Source organism: Cariama cristata, unplaced genomic scaffold (genome assembly GCF_000690535.1).
Source record: "Cariama cristata isolate BGI_N322 unplaced genomic scaffold, ASM69053v1 scaffold14065, whole genome shotgun sequence".
In the NCBI taxonomy this organism is placed as follows: domain Eukaryota; kingdom Metazoa; phylum Chordata; class Aves; order Cariamiformes; family Cariamidae; genus Cariama; species Cariama cristata.
In genome coordinates this window covers 32256-49911 of record NW_009617630.1, presented here as the reverse complement: position 1 = coordinate 49911, position 17656 = coordinate 32256, and the positions used below count along the sequence as shown (strand labels likewise).

Sequence of the window (17656 nt, the reverse complement as noted above, 5' to 3'; positions counted from 1 at the left end):
TGAAATCAATTCAACAAATGGAAGAGAGTCTCATATGGGTACCTCCACAAACACAAGGCAGGAGAGCCTGCTGCCCCAAAATGCCCGTGATCTAAATAAGACAAGGCAGATGATGAGTGGGAAGAAAGAGAGGCGGAGGGAAGGGAAGTGATTTGCTCAGGGCCAAGCCATCGGTAAATATCAGCCCTGTCTCTCCCGAGCCGTATTTGTGTGACCTATGCACTGCTTGAGTCTTCCTAACATATTGAACCAGCCTATCGTGAATGCCACTGGAATTTCAGTATTAAATTACAGCAAACGGCAAAGTCGGAGCAGAACTGGGACTGCTGAATTTACCAATGAATTTACGTAGGACTCTAGTGCTTCTTGGAAGAGCTCGGCATCTCTCTGGACCTGTCTTTTATTCAGATGCTACAATACCTTCCTGTCCAAATAGAGAAGTTTCTAAAACTAGCACTGAGTAGTCAAGGGAGTTCTTCTAAAATGAGCTGAATATTATTTTCAGTAATCTGACTACAAAAGACCTTGAAAATTCTTCTGTGATCTAAACAGCTGGTTGGTTACTCTGATCCCATTCCCTAGGTACTTTTAAGAGAATGCAGCATTCAGGGAGTGAGAGATTTTTATATCGAAAAGACAAATCATCAGTATCTTTGAAATCGAACTTGCACTGCTCTGATTTAATAGACCCCAAAAATCCAATTAGACTCCCTTGCTTACCAGAACCTGCCTAGTGGGTAGAGATAGAAAATATTTTTTCTCAGTGAAAGAATGCTTTTTACTCTGTTCTCTTGATACAGCAAATCCGTTATTCCTTACTTAGGAAAAGGATGCTTCCACATTTAAGCATTATTACTGTATACACACGTATGGACTCCTGTCATAGTTGGCTCTGTTCTGTTAGATATTAGGAAAATACAGACTTGGCTCCACTCTAGAGACAGAAGAGTGCCGTCCAGCCGGGGCAGCCCTATAGCAGTACAAGGCATCCTGAATGCTGACATGTAGGTCATGGCCTGGGGGACAAACCCGATGTCCCCAAAGGACCGTGCCCTACTTGCCCAAGAAGGCTAGGATAAGTTTGGAGACTAACCCTAAGCCCTGGTGCTGTTCCCAGGGAACGTCGGCAAGGAAAACCAAATCTGTTACTGCTTCTTAATTTTGTAACGCAGCTTTGCAAGAAGCCGATTTTTTCAGTCCTAGCACAACAGAGGAAGCAAGAAGAAGTGGTGAGTGGCTGTTGCAAAGCAGGCACTGCTTTGCCCCAAGGCAGCTACGTACTGGGATGGCAGATTACAAAAATCAGTTTGCTCTGTGGTGTCCAGCATACCCATACAACACAGTGACATCTACACTGATCAACGCTCATTTGAGCTACCCAGCTACTCAGTGCTATAAATCCCTGTATTTTATGATGATGTTGTGCAATGTTTGGGCCAAAATATGAAATAAAAATGAGCTGAGGCAGAAGAAGTGAGACCAAACACACAGTTTGTAGCTGACCACCTTATTTTCTTGTCAAGCTTTTTACCTCTGAGCCAACTTTATGAAATGCAGAATAACATACGTGAGGGGAAAAGCCATGAGTCTACTACCATCTTCCAGTGGAACCACCATGGTCTTTAAAGAAAATCAGTCGTTGTAGGGTGGCAAAAAAAGATGGTTTCTAGCTATGATGCAGCAAGGGAAAAATATCAACAAGATCAGTACTGCAAAAAGCCCGGCAAGAAAGCACTTGGGAACACATACAGACAAAAGGGCTGTTCTGTACGTTTAAATCCAGACAGGACTATCCACTCCTCTCATATGCTGGGGAGTTAGAGTCAAGTTTACTAACATATCAAAGCTGAAATGGTAAGCTATAAACGCTTGATAACCTCAGGATGCTGCCCTGCGCAGGTCACTGAACACACAGTATGCCATTTTACTAACTTCCCCTGACGTTATTATCATAGTCAAATGTTCCTTAGTCTGAAGAACAAAAGAAAAAATATTCGATTAGTTTAGGGTTTGGTCCAAAGGTTGTCAAAGGCAATTTGAAAAATCCCTTTGACATCATTAACTATTGGTACAGTCCTACTCAGAAAAGTGGTTTACTCTGTGTAATGCCACAGAAATATCTATCTGGCACAGGGGAATGTGATTCATAATTCTGGTCTCAGTTTTTCCTATACAGAATTAGACCCCTTTATCTATGTAAACCAGTGGGGTAACACTGGAGTCAGGGTCATTGCGCTAGATGAAAACCAGGCACACAGGATTCAAGGGGAGGACACAGATTCCTATCGGCTGCGGATCTGAACCACAGGGTGAATTAACAGGCTGAGATGTAACACGGCTCTTTGATCAGGCATGGAGAGACATTGAAGCATTAACAGGGCCACAGTGAACTTGGAGCAGGAGCTGAGGAAATGCATTACTACGGATGACTAAAAAATGTTTCTTTGACCACATTTTTGTCTTTAGGGTGTTGACACTTCTTTTTAGTGTCTCTGGGAACTGCTTGCAATGTCAGCCTGTCCTGGTACATAATTGTCTGTATTAATTTATTCAAATCATACTCTATAATCCATATCGATTAAAGCAAAATTCTTCATCGATGTGGAATTTTATGTGTTCTTCACATAACTGAGAGCGTATATCTGTTTTTTCAGGGTATCTATCTCCTGAAATGCAGAAAAAATGATTTCTAGAATTTGGATTCTCTATCTGATACATCATTCCCTTCTACTGCTATGAAAATCACCCCTCAGGCTAAACCAAAGCTGGAGCAGCTGCCTTTTGTAGCAGGCATGGATAGGACGCAACACACTGTGTTTCTGGAGGGACTGATGGGTCCTTTGAGAAGTCATCCCAATTCTCTTCCTAGTTGTAGTCCCTCCTTGGGAAATTAAGTGACATAACAGCAATAAGAAATGATACAGCAATGCATTTCCCCTCCAGAGTGCTGGGCAAATTTCAGCGAACATTTTGTTGCTGACTTGGTCTAAGTGAGATCCTCATAAAAAAAAAGTTTTAAAAAGCTGTTACAGAAGATTGAGGATAATGCATATTAAAGCTTCCAAAAGGGTTGCCAGTTATGCTGTTAAACTGGCTTCACTAAAGCACTGACAGGCTTAGGTATCAAAGAGTTGAATTAAGCCCAGATTTTTAAAATCAAATATTCCGGCTTTCTGATCAGTAGCTCAGCCAGTGGTCCAGTGGCAGGTGCTTCATAGAAAGTGTGTTGAACCCAAACCAGTACTCCTTGTTGGTTTGCTTTTATCTAAACACTAGAGCTTAGTGCTACTGAGAGACTGAAGGCCATTGACTTCCTTAAACTTTACGGGGTCTATATTCATGGTGCTGTTTCACCTAATGTGATTAATTTTTAAGTTGAAAGTGATGGCCTCCTGCTCTGAGGGATCATCTTGTGTGCAAAGTTGGGCAGATTTTTGCAGAAGAACGGTTGGCAACCCACAGCAGTCTCCGTGGAAATCAAAGTCTGGGAGGACAAGTCAGTCGACCTGCCCATTCCTAGAGTCAGGGCTGAGTATGTTCGAGGGCCGCATAGGAAAGATTATATATTTTACCATCTGCGGTATACCTGCTTTATGGATAAACAGAGGAACTCCAGAGCTGTCAGTTTAATGCCTCAACAAAAGCAATTAATGCTTTGCCATTTTCTTCTAAAGGACAAGTGTGCGAGACGTTTGCTGTACCATGGCAAAATCCATCAGTCCAAATTCTCCTCTCAAGTGCAACAAGAAGAGAAGGAGAGTCAGAAGTAACTCTAGAGAGAGAAGGCTGTTATGGATTTAAGAGCTGGATTAAAATGGCGTGTGCTCCACGAACTCTGTAGGGTCTTATGAAAGATGCATTTTTCTTCCCTCTGGCCTGAACTACCCTGGTCATCCCATTTTCTGAGAATCCTTATTTTGCCACAAACTAAATGGAGGATTGCCTGTGCAAGAACTGGAGGGTCTTAGGAAATTCCTCCATTGCACAGGAAGAAAGAAAGGCTCTAATCCTGGGGAAAGCGTACCATTAGCACACATTTTCATAACAAGATGGACTTCACTAGTTCTACCCATTCATGGCTTCCCATGTAGGATCTCATTGATGTTGGTGAGCACTGGACATGGGTGGGAACCCTCCCTGAGCCCTCAGGACCAGAGAAACCAAAGCATGGTCACCAGGCCCCCGCTGAGACCATGGCTCTTCTGGGACCCTGTTACCAAGGTTTTATGATCCGTTGTTGCAAAATATATCCTTCTGGGCTGGCACTTTGCAATCACAGCTTTCATCACCTCCTGTTACACACTCTCTAAGCAACCGGTTTGAGTGTGTCTGCTGACACCTGCTCCCACTGAGACCAAGGGGAGTTTCTGTGACAATTTCAGTGCAGAAAACACTAATGCTGTCTGTGTTTGGGCCCCAAACACACTTGTTTGGCATGTTTCTTTCTCTATAGTCCTTCAAATCAAGAGGTTTTGTAGTTTCCAGAGATGCCTCAGTTTGTTGTCACTGAGGGTGGCAGTTATCGAGTGTTTCTCTCCTGCTCAGACATGTGGATGATGAGCACATCGTTAAAATAGTTTTGTCTTACAGACATGTTTGGTTTTGAGCTATCATCTAAAAGATCAGTCACCAGGGAAATACGAAACTTTTAGGAAAGCCTGGATCTGTTTTAAATGCACAAATGTGGGGGGTTTTAATTGGCTTTACACAGTTAATTTTTTGTGAAAAAGCTGAAAATTAATACTTAATAGAAACTTGGAACAGGAGGAGATTGTCACTTGATGTCTGAATCACCTCTCATCTTTGTCAGTGAGCATCTTTTTATTAGCTTCAATATGCTTTGGATTAGACCTCAGATGCACATAAGTATATTCAATATTTTCCCTTTAGTATTTTTGCATTAGTATTAATGCTGTGGCAGGCTGCTTTTAAGAGATACAGTATTGCCTGATAAAATTAAATGGCACTGATGGTCAGGTAAGTAAAAGAAAATTGCACCTCTTTCACTCTGTGCAAGGACTTAATATGAAATATAAACCATAAGGTCTAATTGCTGAGTTTGTCTGTCAGCATAGGTCTTGCTCAGGTCACTGGACATCTTAGCTGCATAAAGGCAGTTTTCTCAGATGTTAAAAACAGCAGGAAAATAAGGTCAGAGGGTTAAGGAGCAGTAAACATTTCTCAGCCTGACTATGTTTGACTCGCTGAAAGCCAACAACTATCACACCACGAGTTGCAGGTTTCAGAGTCCAATATTTAGAAGGGTCCCACGTCAGACTGCGCCATATTTACTCAAACACAAGATAACTCAGGACCCAAGCAGCCTTCTTGTGTTTGCATAGGGTAGGTTTTTTAACATACATATAAATCTTTTGGGGTAAGGCATCCCTGGGTACCAAGAGCATAGAAAGTGCAAAATAAAAAGCAATTGCGCATCCAGTGCTTAGCAGATCTGACACCTGCCCCACAGAAAACTTAGGATAATTAAAGGTGGTTTCCTTACCCTAAATAGGCAAATCTAAGGTGATCCTTGGACCCTAGGTTTCTAAATGTTGCAAAAATAAAAGCTGGCTGGGATTCAAGTAAAGGCAGCATGAGCTTGAAGGGAGACAGCAGCAGTGGGTACCTGGTGGGTAGCTGACCTGAGGGCAGTAGGGCACAGCAGACCACGGGGAGAGGCAGAAGGCTTTTTCTCTCCACCTGGCAACTCATGCAGGGATTTTTAAAAAAGAGAGAGTGAGCCAGGCTGCACACTTCTGATGTTTTTCCCAGTTTCTACAGTGACGTAGACATTAAAGGCAAGAATGGGAGTGCAGAGGGAGGCAGAAGAGTGCAACAAGAGGCATCTCGCATCCCTCTTGAACCAAGCAGCATCCTCTTGAAGCAGAGCAGAGAAGCACCAGCTGCACCAGCCAGCCAGCCCTCGAGTGTGGCAGGGAGTCAGGCTTGTAGCCAAGCCAGCGTGGGCAATGTGCTGCTGGCCTGCCTGGGACTGCCCTGCAAGCATGGACTGGGTGGCTGATGGCCAGAGAGACTTCACTGCTCCCAGAAGAAGAGATCAGAGATGGCAGTGAGCGGGGCAGTTATGAGGAAGGATAAGGCGAAGTCCTTGATTTGCCTCAAGGAGGGGGAGGATGACCTGAAAAGCAAGAAGGATGGTCAGGACTCCAGGTTTCTGTTCCTCACGTCCCTGTGCAACTGTGGGCATCTCCCCTGCCCCCTGCAAAATTGACACCAACAACTTTATCTGTTTTACAGGGGTATGGATGGCTTTATGTTCATGGAAGCAGCTAAATTACTGCTGCACGTGTCCAGGTAACTCTGCTGGCAAGCTGTCAGTCCGCAGAGGACTTACTTCATCTGTCACTGAAACGCAACAGTCAGGAGATCATTCAGGCCATTAATTATTCACAGATGTTATCACTGCTCCAAGCAGAATGGAGCTAGTTTCCCCTTCGTAATTAAAAAGGAGCTAATCTGATCTGTGATATAGTTTAGTATCACAGCACCCAGAAACCTGACACACTTGATCACATCCCAGAGTGATGATAATGCATGCAAAAACGGTACTTGTGAAAGGTGCTCTGTTGCTGGTTTAGGCAGGTGGGATCTCTGAACTGCTTGGCTTTGCTCAAACCCTGTACCCAGCAAAGGCGACGATAAGGGTCCCACTATAATCTGGGGGAGCAGGGGCAGATTCGGCACATAGGTGTTTTAAAAATCCTAACTTCAAGCTCACTCCAAAGTCCATTGATGCTGAAAGTGTCTGTTGGCTGAATTAAAACTTGGCCTAAACCCATATCTATTAGTTCTCTGAGCCAAAAGATATGGTTTAATCCTATTAAATATTAGCCCGCTTTAGAATGGATTTCCTAAGTAGGTAAGCTTTCTGACTTCCGTGTCGCAAGAGCTATGTACAAACCACTATGCCTCCTTCCCAAACATGTTTGTGTCATATCTGTTTTCCTTGGGAATTTCTCCTGTGGGATGAATATACACCTGCAATGTCAAGACCCCCTTCTTCCCTTCTCCTGCTTCAGAGAACTTGGAGATGAACCCTCTCTTTTTAGAAATTGCTCTTGTGTAAAGCGATTATTTTAATCTCAAGGTTCAGAACTTTGTGTTTTCTGCAGTAGTTTAGTATCCCAGTGAATCCTGAAGGATTAATGGTACAATCAAGAGTACCCGATCCCTTGTACAGTGTCCAGGCACAGAAGGGCTTTGGACTGTGCCACCAGCCCCTTGTGACCTTGTCATTCCTTTCACTGTTTTTCTTTTGTCTTCCTATGTCCCGTACCTAGGGCTTGAGTGTTCCCTCACTGATCTCTCTTTCTCTCTCTTTCTTCTCCCCCTCTCTCTCCTTACCTTGCTACCACTATTGGGATGTAGAGTAAAGATGCTGGTATCAGGACTTTGGTTATGTTGGATGAGCAAGGAGGTAAGTTCAGATTGCTTCAGTAAGGAAGTATAACCATTCTCAAAGTACTGTACTAACTGTGTGCAATCCTGAAAATGAGGGCCATAAAATACATATGGTTGTGCATGAGAACCCCAAAACCTCTTTGCCTTTAGCGTCGTTGTCTGACAGAGGAACGTACAGTAACTGCGTAAGAGTCTGTACTTCTTTTGGTCTGTTTCCCATTAATGTCAAAGAGAGCTGCAGGCTGAACTCAACAAAATCATAATTTTTTTTTCAGCAAGCTTTGGGTCAAGATCCAGCTACACGATGAGAAGATTTGCCTCCATAAGTGTAAAATCCAACATTATTTATGCAGGTGCTATGTAATTTTCTCACTTGTTTTAGCCACAAGTGAAAGGCATGCAACAAATATACCCCAAAATAAGGTAAAACAGGTTTTGTTTGTGTAAAATTCTGTTGCTTTTTGTATAGAAATGTCAGTGAGGATAACAGGAATTGAACATTAAAAGCTGTGACACGATCAGCTCATTACAATTGACCGTGTAGGAGCTCCACAGTCCCTGCCTGTGGATGACAGTGACAAAGACAGATATATTCCATACATTTCAGGAAATTACCTTTTTTCCCTTCATAATATTACAAAGAAGTAGGTCGCTTCCCCCTTCCCCAACAAAACTAAAAAGTCTTCATTTGCTGCAGACCCGCAGCATCAGCAAAATGGTGTCTCCAAAGAGAAGTTAAATCAACAGAGTATAAATTTCTGCTACTCTATATCAAACCAGCCCCCCAAAAGTCTTTGTTATTATTTACTATGTGGCATGATACAAAACTGTATTAGGACATGTTTTCTACAGAGGCAGAAGCAATGGTACGGCGTTGTTGGGAAATGGAGTGCAGAACCTGACAGGCCCTTTTTGTCTGTAATGTCCCTGCCTCTCTGGCACTAAAATGAATGAAAATCAATAACAGGACCTAAACAGAAAGTATTTTCTCCTACTTGCTTTTTATTTAATGTAGGTCTCTTTGCTTTGACCCCACCTCCTCCTTTAGGGAAAAGAATTTAACCTAACCAAATTTTGTCACCTCAATTTGACTTGACAAGAAAAATATTACAGCGAATATTTTGTTGTCTTCAAAAAATTTTTATGAATGACGGCAGTAAAAGAACAGTCACTGGACAGACAAACCAGAAATTACTTATATTGAAACAGATATGGCACCTGCCTAAATAATGTGTTTTGTTTCAAAACAAACTGTTCTGAACAGTTAAAATAAATCACAAATATTGTCAAAGAAAGTCTGTAAATACCCAGGTGTGTCTTGCAACATAATTCACAGGCAGATCAGCAGAAACTTTGCTGGTTCCTATAACTTCCCCTGTGTTTAGTCTTGGGAAAGTATGTTTCTGTTCTTTTGTTTCTGTTCTTTGACTGTTATTTTCCCACAGATTGCTAGGGAGTTTTATTTTGGTTTTAACCCTGAATTTTGTTTTGGTTTGGTTTTTTTGTTTGTTTTTTTTGTGTGGTTTTTTTTTTTTTTTTACTTTGGAGTTCTACTATCGTGAAACCCCGTATGCAAAAGTTATCTGACCGACTCTCTAGTCCTGCTAGGAGGGACGGTCTGTGTGAGCCAAGGAGCTGAGACTGGACCCACTGACCTCTGTGGAGTACAGGGAACTCAGTATTAAACTCTTCTTGACAGTGAAACCTGAAATGTACATCGTATGGCCAGAGCTGCAGCTAGCCAATACTTACAGGAAAGAATCAGACAGTTTAAAAGTCTCTTTAAATTGCTTATGGTCATGCCTTAAGTGGTTTAGTAAATTTAGCTTGTGACTATACAGTATGGGTTTCTCAAGGAAAACAGCTTAACAATGCTACAAACCCTGGGAATATTGTAACCACTGTGCTATGCTAAATGTTTAATTAAGTCTTGTCCATTTTAGCCATATGTAGCTGTAACAACTCCTGATTTTTATTTTTTTATTTTAGCAATAAAGGACTTATTATATTATTGGGCAAAATACGCTAATGATGACTTTGAACCCTCTGTAATTAGTGCAATGTGTGCAATTCACAGATGTCTCAGCAGATTATCAGATTAAGGAAATAATTTGCTAACACTGCCATGTGATCTCTTTTCAGCTGACTGCACAAGTCACTTAAGATTATTAGGTGTTAAATATACAAAAATGACATTGATCTTTCCAGTGGGCGGCAAGCAGAATATTTAATCTCTGCAGTTGCTTGAAGCTCTGTTTCTAGGTTTCCTTACAAAATTGCTTCCTTTGAAGTTAAACAGATCTTACAAGGAAAACTTCTTTGAGCCGATCTCAGTCTAAATAACGCAAAGCAGAACTCATTTTCTGACATCAATAAGCAAAAGTCTTTGGGATCATACAAGGAAATAAGTCAACATAATTTTACAATACTAGGCATTTACACAATAAAGCCAGTCCGGCTAGCTCCTGTTGCCTAAACGTGTAGCATAGCTGGCTGCGCAGCAGATCACAGAGTCTGTTATGACCCTACAGAGATGGGGAGCTTCACAAGAGCTTTCATTACTCCGGCTTCAGAGAGAATGAGACTGCCATAAAAACTAGAGACTTCCTCCAGTGCCCTTGGAAGTCACTGGGAATCTGAGTGGGCTTTTGGAGTAGTCTCTGCAACACCAAGAGTTACCATTTTTTGGAACCAGGTATTGTCACCCAAACCAGTTCAACACAGTTCCTTCCCCTGGGGAGCTCACAGAAAGGAGCCGAGAGGTTAGATTCTCCTTGTTGAGCTTTTTTCCATCAGTGAGCAAGTCTTTCCCAGATCCTATGTGCATCCATAATGCTTACATTTTTTTTAAGCCTGGCCTTGAGTCAAGCTCCCTTAATTAATTATTTAAATATAAATACATACATAATGCTTTAAACTAAAATATTTACATTTTATATTAAAAATGTCATGCTACAAAAAGATTATTGAGCAGTGGCAATTGCTCTGCTTCATTAAATATGTCTTTGAAACACACTAACTTAGAAAAATCTTAATATTTGGATGCATGTTGGTTAAAAGCAGACCGTAGAAATGAAACTGAGTACAAAGTGGGGATACGAAGATAAACCTGAATTGCTGACAGAGGAGGGGTCTCAGAGTGGTAGCTCTCTTCCTCCAAAGGAAACTCCCATCACCTGGCAGTATCAGCAGGCAGAGAGATTTGGACCTCCAAGGACATTTTGTTGTGTGTGATGATGTCCTCATGCAGCATATTACAAACTAATTTTGTTCTTGTGTTCAAAACGGGGTGGAGAGGAGAAACTTTTCCAATAACAACAGTAGCAGCACAGCCATTTTTCATTCAAGACAAGATAGAGGAATAGCCCCAACTTTGATAAGCCACAAAGAAAACATCAATTCAATTGAAATTTTCTCCCTACATCACAGCAACAGCAAAGGCACAACCAGCAATGCCAGTGAGCAGGGGGAGCAGCTTAATCTACCCAGCAGATCTGCACTCCAGGTCGAGTTGAAGTACAGAGATAAAACTTCGGAATAACTGGGCAACCTCACAAGCAAAAACGTTGGCACCATGTGATGGTACCCATGCTAGCTGAGCTTTACTATTTCTGCAGGAGCTGCAAGTTTTATAGTTTTGTATGAGTTATGGCTGACCTGTTTCTACGGCACTGGAGAAACAACTGCAGTAAATACAAAGATAATCACCATCCCTTTCCATCAAAGAGCAAAATTATGGCCCCTTGCGCAGGCCCCTTCCCCAGCTTATCTCCTATTCAACAGCTACCACAAAAATTGATAGGGAGTGAGATGCCAAAAGTGGAGTTGCTAGAGGCCCTCCAACACCAGCTATGAGCTGAGCTGATCACAGCCAGAAATGGCTTGCTAATTAGTGGAAAAAAATAAATTGTAACTATCAACTATTCCAGATTCTACAGGGAAAATGGTATTAATTATGTAATTATGTTGAAAGTGTAGTGCAGAACAAAAGACAAACGACTCCCCATCCCCCCCCCCAAAAAAAAAAAAAGCAGGTTATGCCTTGTCTGCTGTTATTTTTAGCACAGCTACACGTGGGCTCACAAGTAGTCCCCGCCAGCTTTTTTCCATTCGTACCTCAGCAATGCCTTTCAGAGCGGAGCTAGGTCAAAGCTCAAGATTTCTGAAAAGGCTGTCCTAGAAATGTACTCTGTGCCAACACAATTCTCCTTTATGGCAAATGGGATCACCAAGTATCATTGGAAATAGTTAATCTGCTGACTTTCTTTCAAATTCAGCCCTCTTGTATGCAATTATGATTACAATGTGTTCTTAGATGTCCTTTATTTTTTTTTCCCCTCTAATTAAAATTGTCCTTGGTGGAAATTGCTTCATTGCACAATACTCCAGGCAAAGGAGCAAGTTCCCTTCTCCACAGATATTTAGCTGACATTCAAGCACAGGCCCCAGATCCTGGGCACTAGTCAAGGAACATTTGTTATAAATAACAGATGGGGATGCAAAGGTGGAGCAACACCACACTTGCCCCGTCCTGTTCCTGCAAGCAACACTGTGTGAGCTGCGTTTGCAGCTGTGTTTGCTCAAGAGACCACAGGAGCAGCTGAAGGATGCCCTTGGTACAGTTTCCCTCTCTTAGCCACTTCCCCAGATCAGTCACAGAATGGGGATTTGCCAGGCTGTTATGGAAGACACTGGCAAAGGGCCACTGGCAAAGGGTCACAACGCTATGGTAAAACCAACAGGACTAGCTTATGGTGCATCAGTTGCCTATGGTTTTAACCCTGAAGTAATTCATAAGTATAACGATACAGGTAAAAAAATATCCTTGTTTGTATCCCAAGACATGCCATTAGTTGGCTGTAAGATCTGAAAGATATATGGCCACTATGTTTGAATCAAAGTGACATTCTCCAACATAAAAGGGTATCAATATGCAAAAAGTGCTAATAATTAGCAGAGCTTCCCAGAAAAAAAGTGAAGGAAATCTCAATGAAGCGTACCTCTGATATGTATTCTGCTTCCAGATAAGGTCAGTTCTCTTATATATCATATATGATATATAAACATATACATAGATGTAGTATATCCAAAGAATACTGCAACAAACTAACAAAAGATGTTTAAACTCTGACCTTGAAGTGCTTCTATAAATGGGAGATAAAGGACCTGATCTTTTGTAGGTGTGAATTTGCATAGGTTGATGGCAGTATATGCCAGCAGACTGTCTTCCCTAAAACCTTTAGTACAATACACAAAGTACGAATAGGGAATATCTATGAAAACAGACATTAAATTAAGCTTTTGATAGCCATCTGATTTCTTACCAGCAGTGATTCATTCTGGGGCAGATTTTAATGTCAGTTATACCAAAACAAATCCAGAGTGACCCCATTAAGTTAATTCATCTATAATATTTATGCCCCAATAATTGTGGTTAGACTCATGAATCTATTTCCTTGCCGATAGGACCAGATCTTTGACAGGTATAAATTGGTATTGCTCCATGAAGCCAGCATAACTATGCCGATTTAAACCAGTTAACAGTCCAGCCCAAGACATTAGAAACTAGCAAATGGTTTTAGGACCAGCAGCCAGCTGTCTAGACTTTTGGGCTACAAATATGACGTGGGCTTTTTACACTGATGAGGTTTCCTTTAATGGAAGATAAATTAGTTGTGGGTCCCCTTTCTATTCAGAAATAGCATAGGCATCAAACATAAATCCTGAAGCAGGATAAATTAAGTCAGGTTCCTGGAGAGAGCTATAATTTAAATGAAAGGCTTTGAGTCATGTCAAATATACTCTTCAATTAGCACTCATCTATTCAGGCAGAATAGGAAACAGAAAGAAAGTTCAAAAGGCCTGCCTAAATACCTGGCTTCAGAGAATGTGCATCTGAGCAAGGAAAGATGCTTAGACTGAAAGCCACCAGTGGTACCAGATCTAGGACTGATCCCTGCACTCTTACCTGGTATTTGCTACCGGCCAGCCGAGGTTACAGAAATACTAGCAGCAAAATCAGAGGAAGAAAGATCAGTACCTCTTGTCACTCCCAGTGTCAAAATACAGATGTGGAAATAGCCTTCTTTTAACCCAGAGTCCTGAAAACCAGCTGGGCTCTGCAAATACAGCTCTCACAAGCAGGAGGTGGGAATCTGCCACAGAGATGTAGCAGTTCCCATCACGCTGCATGAACCAGCATACAAGCCAGCTCACACTCCCACAGCTGCTTCCCAGCGCAAGCGTTGCCCCACTATGCAGGAGCGGGCAGGACCTCGAGTTAGTGAGGAGCAGGAGCACTTGGAGGAGTGTCACGTTCTACCACATACTTACATTTCTGATAAGACTGACGATCTACAAACATGAACCAAAGCTTCCGCTAAAGCCTCCCGATGAAAATGTACAATTACAATGTGCATTAAAACAATGCAGCCTTGTATTTCTGGGTCTTGGCTCAGCAGTTTATCTGGCAGAACTTGTGCACTGTATCTCTCAGGTTTCCTGATTGGTTTCCCAACCCTTTCCTCACGTTATATGTGCCCCTTTTAGAGGGCAGTGCCAGGTAACTCTGATCCTCTAAATGTATCCTTGGATTTGGGATCAATAACTCCTGTGGTATCCGCAGACAGGCACATCCAGCTGAGGAGGATGAGAACTGACAGCTGAAAAGCAGATGCAGCTTGCAATACTGCCGGGGCACCTCTCCTTCTCAAAGCCCAGCCTCATGCAAGAATTAAACAAAGAGCGCAAGTTCAATATTTGAATTATTTCAGCTTGAATAATTTAGGCCAGGATTTTCAAGGCCCTCTAGGGGTGAGATGCCCATTTCCCATTAAAATTAATTAAATAAAATTAATTTTAATGGGCATTGGGTATCCAAATCCCCCAGAAAGCTTTGAAAATCTAAACTTCAATTGTTATTAGAAACACAAGTAAGAAATTAGGCCTATTCATGTTCCCAAAGAAATCAAGAGGAGTTTTGTACTGACGTCAATATGCACATAATGTTTTTTTTTAAATGCCGCCCTTTTTTTTTTTTTTTTTTTTCTCGGTAGGACTCAGTTAACATCACAGATGACATCAAATTCCTCCTATAACCACTGTTCTCTTAGTTCCTTTCCTCTCAGGTCTAATTCTGTGTTTATATTTTTTTCTATTCAATATGGGGAATAGGGATGTATTTGTAGGGATGTATTTGTGTTTTACTGGGATTGCTTTATTTTGCCTCTTTAGGTACAGTTACAATTTTTAATGGATTGAAATGCCACTCCAAGTAACTTACTCATCCCATATGATACTTATTTGAGTTTATCCTTCATTAAACAAATGGTGAGGCTTTCCACCCATGTAAAATGCTGTCGCTACTGCAGACTCCACATAAGACCCCTCATCCCACTGGTTCCATATCTGTTTACATCTGCAGAGGATGCATTCCTACAGTGTTACATTGTGGCATTCTGTTCTTCTAGACCATTTTTCCCAGCTTTAATAGTGAAGAAACGAACCCATTAAATTATTCTAAGCTACCAAGTCACTAAGAAAATTCTACATCACCATCTGCCTTAGGAGGAAATAAGCCAAACTCTGACACCAGTGGAGAAACACTGTCTGTATATGGCTGGTTTCTGGGCTTGGTGCTTCGTAACTTGTCCTGGAGCAAAGCAGAAGTGATCCCACTGAAAACAGGAGTCTTCCCCCAATGCTTGTTTTCATAAGATCCCTTGGGGACAGAGACAAGGAACATCACAGCCCATGGTCCTCTTTCAGCGAGCATCACACTCCTGGTGTGGCTGCAATTGCTCTGTGTTCACTGGGATTACTCTCGATTTGCAGCATTCATACCAGAAAGAGAACCAGCCCTGAGGCCATACTCAGATTAGAGATCAACATCCAATGCCAAAGTCGCAGGTCTCAGTTTCCTCAGCCTCTGGAGAAAGGAGTACTTGGACACAGCTCTTAACAGCTCGCTCCATCTCTTGTACTGGTACTACCAGCTCTCTCGCTCACTAATGAAAGCAATTATGCTGCCTAAAATCACCTAATTCCAAGGCAGTCGTAAGTGTAAGTAACAGAAGTGTTTTCCATGGAAGGACACCTTTTCTCTTGCAATAACAGACATAAATGCAAAATAATAACACTTTCTTTCTTTCTCTTGGATGTCATTGGTGTCTTAGTAAGTGGATGTATTGTATTATGTTTCTGGACCTTGAACTTTATAACCCTTCTTTCTACCTCATTACATCTTGTTTAAATTAATATACTTCAAACATCTTCCTCCTTTGTTTTCCTCTTCCCATATTAGTAAAAAACATCTTCGGCATCCAGCGCAGCATACATCCTTTCAACAATGCATCACCTCCGATTAATGCATTGTAATGTCATTATTAATTCAGTTCTACATGGTCATTTTTCATGTTCTGTTGAAGACAAAAGCAAACGAACAAAAATACAATTCATTCCACACTGTCATCCCTTTGTCCTGACCAGAACAACTCGATCGTGTTGAAGAAGGCATGAACCATATCAACCAAGACATGAAGGAGGCCGAGAAAAATTTAAAAGATTTAGGGAAATGCTGTGGCCTTTTCATATGTCCTTGTAACAAGTAGGTACTGGGTACCGGCTCTGCTATGTGGTGTCCAGTTTTTTGTCACAGTGAATGTCTGAAGTTTTTGTCTTTTTTTTCTTTGTCCTTTTCCATCTGCTTCATTCTGTGGGGATAAAATACTTGTGTTTAATCAGAACAACTGGAACGCATCGAAGAGGGAATGGACCAAATCAATAAGGACATGAAAGAAGCAGAAAAGAATTTGACGGACCTAGGAAAATTCTGTGGTCTTTGTGTCTGTCCATGTAACAAGTAGGTGCTGCCTGCCTCATCTCTTTGAGCACTTAAGGCTGATCCCAAAGGCCTTGTGAAGCTCATCCTTGCTAGGCACATGGACAGGATGAGCATGTGGCATGCAGAAAGAACGATTCTGGTTCAAATGCATTCATCTCATAGCATAGACAACTGACCGGGAATTACTGTAGATGCATTAAAATCAGGCATACTGCAGTGATAGCTTCACTGTCGACACCTTTTAATGGTAAAAGTTTCAACATTTTATACAAAGTGTACTGAGTGGTTCCATTTTCCAGCAAACAAAAACACTGGGGCTACCTTATTCCTGGAGACCCTAAATTTTGAAATATATTTTCACAAACATGTTTAATAAACTAAACAAAACAGCTGCAAAAATGCAGAAGAGGTGATATAACAAGCATACTCAAAATTCTGGATGAAAATCACACCTTTTTCCATTGTTCAACAGAAATAGTCATTGATAAGATCTTGAAAGAGACATGACATTTCATAATTGGAACCCAACTTGAAATGGTTTTCATCCTGCCATAGGCAACAAATTTGAGAAAACCTGAACACGCCAAATTTCTCTTGTTTGGGTGGCACGTACACTAAGCAGAAATGTTGAAATGCATCAAATTTGCTTGCATGCCATCACACCTGAACGAAACCGTCCTCCAAGTAATGCAAAGCTTGTTTTAAATGCCAAATGAAAATGTGATGTGCGGTTATGTGGGTGTAGGAAATTGGGGACAAAGTGGACCAACCAGAAGTCCTTGAGGAATGGCAAATCCAGCATGCAGTGAGTAGGCACGCAACCAGGGTACAGTGAAAACAGTTGTAAATGGTTGGCCAGAGACTGGGTAGGAAACGAAGCAGAGTGCGGTGGCTCTGTAGTATTACACTCCCTTTCTGTGTGGCACAGGGGCTTTGCTCACAGTCAGGGCCTGATCCTACCATCATTATCAAGACCAAAGGAAAGACAGCTGTCATGGAGTTCAGTGGGTATTTTGCCAGAAATCAGAATGGTAGGATTGGGTTTCTGCCTTATCAGTCACCATTTATTTTGAAGTTAATTCCCTTGGGACATAACGCAGATACCACCTCAGCTTTGGGGGGAAAAAAAAAAAAAAAAAAAAAAAAAAAAAAAAAAAAAAAAAAAAAAAAAAAAAAAAAAAAAAAAAAAAAAAAAAAAAAAAAAAAAAAAAAAAAAAAAAAAAAAAAAAAAAAATTGATTTTGCCTCTGTGTACCAAGCCACGAATACTTTGCTGGGGTAAACATTTTGCCTAGAACTATTGCCTTGGTGTGCACAGTGGGAGAGGAGCAGGGAGGAATGGAAAGAGCTGCAGGCACACACAGCCCTTGTCAGTGGGACTGCCGGCAGTTGG

The 17656-nt window shown here is 41.5% G+C and overlaps 1 protein-coding gene across 2 annotated transcripts in view; it reads left to right on the top strand.

The window, feature by feature from the left end:
- SNAP25 (synaptosomal-associated protein, 25kDa) overlaps window positions 1–17656 on the top strand; it is a 30745-nt gene that overhangs the window by 2082 nt on the left and 11007 nt on the right. Inside the window, exons 3-4 of one of the 2 annotated variants that reach the window (XM_009700589.1) lie at window positions 7390–7438; window positions 16165–16282. In XM_009700589.1, the coding sequence (XP_009698891.1) occupies window positions 7390–7438; window positions 16165–16282 (167 nt within the window). Of the gene's footprint in view, window positions 1–7389; window positions 7439–15909; window positions 16028–16164; window positions 16283–17656 lie in introns of both variants that reach the window. The other variant, XM_009700590.1, reaches the window with a different exon arrangement.